Here is a 6,000-nt window from a genome sequence, read left to right on the forward strand (position 1 = left end):
GGTATATATATAGAGAAATGATCACCAATCACAATATGTATAGATAACATTTATTACCACACATAGCTACAAATTTTTTTCTTTGTAATTAGAACTTTTAAGATCTTGAGTTTACTTTTAAACTGATATTTAAAATTAGTAAGAGTAAGACATTTCTATTCATTTGCTTTTGTTTCTTTTGTTTTGTTTTGAAATGTAGTTAACATTTTAAAAATATTACTTCTTTAATTTCTATTTTTCTCAAACTGAAAGGAAAAAAAGATCATGCAGAAATGAGTTACATGTAGAAAGTAGGAGGTAGTAAATGGTTTTCGGTTTTATGTATTATAGTTGTCAACTCCCAAGTGCCTGGCCATCTTTTTCTACTAGATTGTGTACTTTTAGGAAACATGAGTATCTGTTTCCTTTGTTAAGTTCCATAGCACTGATTATAGTGGCTGTTCAGAATAGTAAACATTTTTGACTGGCTGACTCCTGCACATTCAGACTCCAGATTATAGATCCAGAATAGAGTTGCTAATGTATTTTACCAAAACACTGAATAAACAGGCAAACAAACAAAACCTTGCTTCAGTATAACCTTAGACCACATTAAAAGTGAATTGAGGTTGGTAAGGCATTGAATTCATGGAGAAAAAAAATGGAAAAGTGATATAAGTTTATTGTCCTCTAAGACTCTGGGGAAATCTTTCTCTTTCAGGTTTAGTAATTTTTAATTATACACTTATGAAAGGACTAGAACTCTCCTGTTAACATCTCCTAAAAGTTATTGAAGCCCAAATGTGACTGCAGTTGGATTATAGACAATGAATGCTTTAAATTCTTTGATTTTTGATAAACAGGACCAATATTTTTATAAACAGTTATTTTGCTGGGAGAGTGATTGGAGAACGTTATGAACATAAAATTTTATATACTTTTTCTTTAAAACTTTTTCTATGTCAAGTACTCCTAAGGAATGCTTACTGTTCCTCAAGGGAATTTGATCAAATTATTCCAAGCTCAATCTTGTATGCTAATTAAGAACTACATTTAAAAAATGCTCTTCTAGGACTCTTCATGCCTAAATTGTTATTTTCATGCCCACTTCATGTAATGGTTAATGTAGCTAACCAACAACAATCAAAGTTAAATTGATTTAAATATTTGCAATCCAAATGAACATGTGCTTTAAAAAAAAAAAATCTTGTATGGTAGAATATGGGATAGTTTCTGTTACTGTGTATCTTAGCATTTAATCAGCATATGTTTGAGGTACCTTTTTCCTGATAAAATATTATTTTTAGTAGTTATTAATACATTGCATAAGGACTACTTACTTGTGGAAATATATGGTGAAATTTTAGGTAAAAAGGATCTATAATTTGGGAATGATGGAATGTGCTACCAAGTTAGAGCTATGAAAGTGTTTTATTTGTTAGTTATATGTGTTCAGTATTTTTATCGGTATCTAGTTCTTCATTTACTGCTCTTGCACTAATATATTGCTAGCATAGCATATTTTATCTCCGTTTTTTAAAGTGGGTTATTTTTGTGTTGTTCCTATATACTTCTTTTTCACACACAGATTACATTTATTAAAAAATAAAGTTAGTATTCAACAGATATATCAGCAGTACTGGAAAACTGAAAAGTCACCTGTGAGGGTGTTGAAATTCTTTTTTCTTATCCACAAGTGAAAACTGATAAATCAGGACTCCTGAAATTTCTGATACTGTGTTTCCAATCTCAGGAGTGCTTATTTCAAATGATTTCTAACTATAAATAGTAAAGCCTATGATGAAATCCTTGAAATTAATTAACTGTCCCCCCACATTTTTTTAAGGAAATCTTCTTGTTTTTCTGCTTTAAAATGCTAAAAGGAAATTGATTCCTTTCTTAATAATAGTTTTTGTGTTTTTTTCTCTTTTTTGGACAGAGGTTCTAAAAGACTATGTCAAGCCAGATGGGGAATATTTGGAATTGTTTGCTCGAAACTTACAGCCAGGTTGGACTAGTTGGGGCAATGAAGTTCTCAAATTTCAACACATGGATTATTTCGTTGCTCTGCAAGTCTAGAAGCTGACTATGATCTTAAAGTTCTGATTTTCTTCAGTTTGCCTTACCCCTTTTTCCCTTATTCTAATGGATATTTCGTTTTCTTACCAACCAGTATGCTTAGAAATGTAAATAGGACTTGGTTCCTGTGCAGAAGACCAGAAGTGACTAGTCTTTATGTAATTTTGAGATGAATTTACTTCAGTCGTACCAGTATTCCCCATTATTCCAGGTTCACTGCAAATAAAGAGGTAAGCAGTTAGAAAAATGCCAAGACTTTGTTATCGAAAAAGTTCGGAAAGCATGCACTGTGAACCAGAGGTCATAATTCTGCCTATAGATGTGTTTTATTTGGCTCATATGGTGTTGTAAAAGAAATTTGAACCATCATTTTGAAAAATCGGGAAATTTCACATAAAGTGTAGATTTTTGCTTTACTTTAAACATCAGAAGCTTTGGCTGCACTGCTTCTGGGCATCAGTCAGTAGGACCCAGTGGTAGCAGCTCACTTGGGAAGGGACATGGGCTCTGCAGTTCACCACAGTAACACTTGCTCCATGCCACTCGCTTGTGTTGTCTACTTGGCCTCTGTGCAACCCAAATTTTTGACTTCTGGTATACTGTTACATTCTGGAAAAATATTGAGAGACCTACCAAGTACCTCATCATTGTACTGAGCTTATCCTTTATGGAGGGTTTTAAATTGCATTCAAGATCACTCTTCAAGTACTTCTTAGTTTTGCTAGTTTTTTTTAGAAAATTTAAAAAGTATTTCTTATAATAATGTCAGAAGATAACACTGCTTATCATTTAAAAGATATTTATATTATTTACAGATTTTCCATAAATATTTTTTTACTAAATAAAATATTTTTACTGAAATTATTTGAAAAGCATGCTGATTTATTGTGTATAAACTTTTTAAAAATTGAGATACAATTTCACATAAACTTCTCCAACCATATGTATGGTTGTCTGTCTACTACCATATTCATGATATAGAACATTTTCTTCACCTCCAAAACTCATGTGTCCTATTATAGTCAGTCTCTTCCTCCCACCCCTGGCCTTTGGTGAAGAATGATTTGTTTTCTATCATTAGTTTTGCTTTTTTTAGAATTTTATATAAACAATTGTAGAATATGTAACTTATTGTATCTGGCTTCTTTCATTTAGCATTTTGACAAAAGTATTTATATAATTTACAGCTTTTCTACAAATAGTTATCTGTTAAATAAAATGTTAGATTGAAATGGTTATCTGACAGGGTTGCCAATATGTTTACTGATTTTGCCAATGAAAGATGTTGTTTTTCAAGTTTGTTCATTCTTTGAGTGTGTGAATATAGTATTATAGGCTTAACTTTGTATTTATAGGGATATTCTGACTTGTTATTGAAATGAAAAAAAAGGTATTAAACATGAAGCAAACATCTCACAACCGCATTTGAAACCCTTTCCTGCTTCTTGTAGTATTTATAGATTTTATATAATTTATGGAAACATTTTATCCTCACCAAGGTTTTGGATCTTTATCTTTGCACCACAAATACTGATACTTGAGGGAAAAAGAGAGAGGATTTTTATTCACTGAATGTGGTATTCAAGACACAGAGGTGGTTTTTTTTTTTTTTTTTTAGTTGTTATCTTAGCTCTGTTCCTAAATTATACAACCTGTGGGCCTTGTTTGTAATGACTGTTTAATTATTCGGCTCTTTTTTGAACAAAGGATGGTTCTGGAAAATGAAATAATCATATACCTTGTGAGAACAGAAAGGCCAGAGTAAGAGCATTGACCTTTGTTTGACTTCATTACCAGAGTTGTAGCCAACTGACCTAATGAACTTTATTATTTGTTTAATGTTTTAAGATATCTTCATTCAGAGATTTTTTTAAAAAAATATTTTATTTATTTATTTGACAGAGAGAGAGACAGTGAGAGAGGGAACATAAGCAGGAAGAGTGGGAGAGGGAGAAGCAGGCTTTCCGCTGTGCAGGGAGCCCCATGCAGGACTGGATCCTTGGACCTTGGGATCATGACCTGAGCAGAAGGCAGAGGCTTAAATGACTGAGCCATCCAGGTGCCCCTCATTCAGAGATTTTTATATTGCTTTTAAAACCTGTAAGGATTTTATTTTCTGTCATATTCTTTTTACAGACTCAAAGTCTTTTAGGACTCTTAGAAGTGCTTAGCCAAAGGGATAGAGCTAATGTTTGTTCAATAGTGTGTGTTACTCTTTGCTATGCTTTTTACATTTTATTGCATTTAATCCTTGTACAGTCCTGAGAGATATTATTTCCATTTAATAGTTGAGAAAACTGAGGCCAAGGAGACTATTTTGTCCTAAAACCTTAGTAAGTACTAGAACTAGGATTAGAATGCATAGCTCCCTGACTTCTGAGCCCTAGAGTTTTGTTTGATTTGGACTTACCTGGAGGCCATGCAATCACAGTTGGCATCCTGAGCAACCACACAAAAAGCCATTTCACCCACACATAGTTAACAGTGGACACCACACTCAAGAAACTTTGGGGAATCTTGCATCAGAAGATTGTATCCTTAAAATTCATGGCCTTTCTTTTGACATTCTTTCACCTTCCTGTTCAGGGTCCATTAGAGTAAAATCACAGAGCATGTAACTACTTTTTTGGGAGAAGATTCTCTTTAACTTGGTCCTTTCTGTCTTCCTTTCTCAGAAATGGGAAATAATAATACTTATTTCTGAAGTTGTTATGAGGATTAAATGAGTTAACACATGTAAGGTATTTGGAATATTTTAAGCAATCTATGTATAAACTCTTCACATATTTTTTAGTTTCAGGTCAAAAAGCTTTTCTTTCACAATCTGTATTCCAATTCAGGGCATTCACCTGAATACTGCCTATGAAGTTTTTCTGTCTAAACATCATATTTTCTTGGTCTTTTTCTTGAGATCAGATTTCCTAGCTTGTACCTGGTTTCATACATGAGGAAGCTTTGAAATCCGTCATTTCCATTGTGGTCTTGCCTAGAAACAAGTAATTGAAAATTAAAACAAAGGCCCCATGTAGCTCTTGGGCTTCAACTTTTGTCTCTGAACTTCATAGTTACTGTACATTGTTCTTTGATGACTTCTATAGGTGATTAATTGGTGGCCTTTCTCATATTTCTTCTATATTCAGAGACTTTAATTTTTGTTCAAAATAGATCTGTTATACTTGCAGGACCTTGATTTTTATGTAACTGTGGGCTGAACTGTTTGTACCCTCCCAAAGTTCATATTCATACTCTAACCCTCAATGTGATAATATTTAGGGGTAGGGCCTTTGGGAGGCAATTAGGGTCAGATTAGGTTGTCAGCATGGGGCCCTCATGATAGGATTAATTAGCCTTATAAAAAACATGGGATCTCAGTCTCTGGATGCAAGCACCAACAAAAGGTCAGATGAAGACATAACCAGGAAGATGGCTTACAGGGAACCTGACCATGCTGACACCTGATCTTGAACTTTGAACCTCCTGAGTCCCAAAGAATAAATGTTGATGGTAATTTTTATAGTAGCCTGGGACTGACTGAGACAGCCATCAAAGGGATTTTCTTATTGATAAGGTACCTACCAAGTAAATAAGGCCTTTTTCTTTGGATGGTCTGAAAGTGAGAATAGATTTTCTTCTTGGATGTCAACATTTGAGCTCCCTCAAAAAAGCCAGTGTCACTGTGGGCCGGTTGTCTTCTTGAAGGAGGACAGAGAGATTAGTCCGTGACTCAGGTCTGGGCCTTGCCTCAACTGCTACCTTGCTCTCTCCTTGCTGTAGGCTGTATTCACCTTGTCCTGTTCTAGTCCTCCGAGTTCTGTGACTCAAACTCTTTCTTATTAGAACACCAAATTCACCTTTTCAGGTTTGGTACCTTAGAGACATATCTTTAGTGAATTTTTATATTTCAGCTTCAGTGAGACTTTGGGTTTCCACTGATAGTGATTC

The 6,000-nt window shown here is 34.0% G+C and overlaps 1 protein-coding gene across 3 annotated transcripts in view; it reads left to right on the forward strand.

The window, feature by feature from the left end:
* The window catches only part of METTL4 (methyltransferase 4, N6-adenosine), a 43,579-nt gene extending 40,110 nt beyond the window's left edge, over nucleotides 1-3,469 (forward strand). For all 3 annotated transcript variants that reach the window (XM_059410024.1, XM_059410026.1, XM_059410023.1), the window contains exon 10: nucleotides 1,919-3,469. In XM_059410024.1, the coding sequence (XP_059266007.1) occupies nucleotides 1,919-2,058 (140 nt within the window). In that variant the 3' untranslated portion in view covers nucleotides 2,059-3,469. The remainder of the gene's footprint in view (nucleotides 1-1,918) is intronic.
* Nucleotides 3,470-6,000: the final 2,531 nt, after the last annotated feature.

This window comes from Mustela nigripes, chromosome 8 (assembly GCF_022355385.1).
Source record: "Mustela nigripes isolate SB6536 chromosome 8, MUSNIG.SB6536, whole genome shotgun sequence".
Lineage (NCBI taxonomy): Eukaryota > Metazoa > Chordata > Mammalia > Carnivora > Mustelidae > Mustela > Mustela nigripes.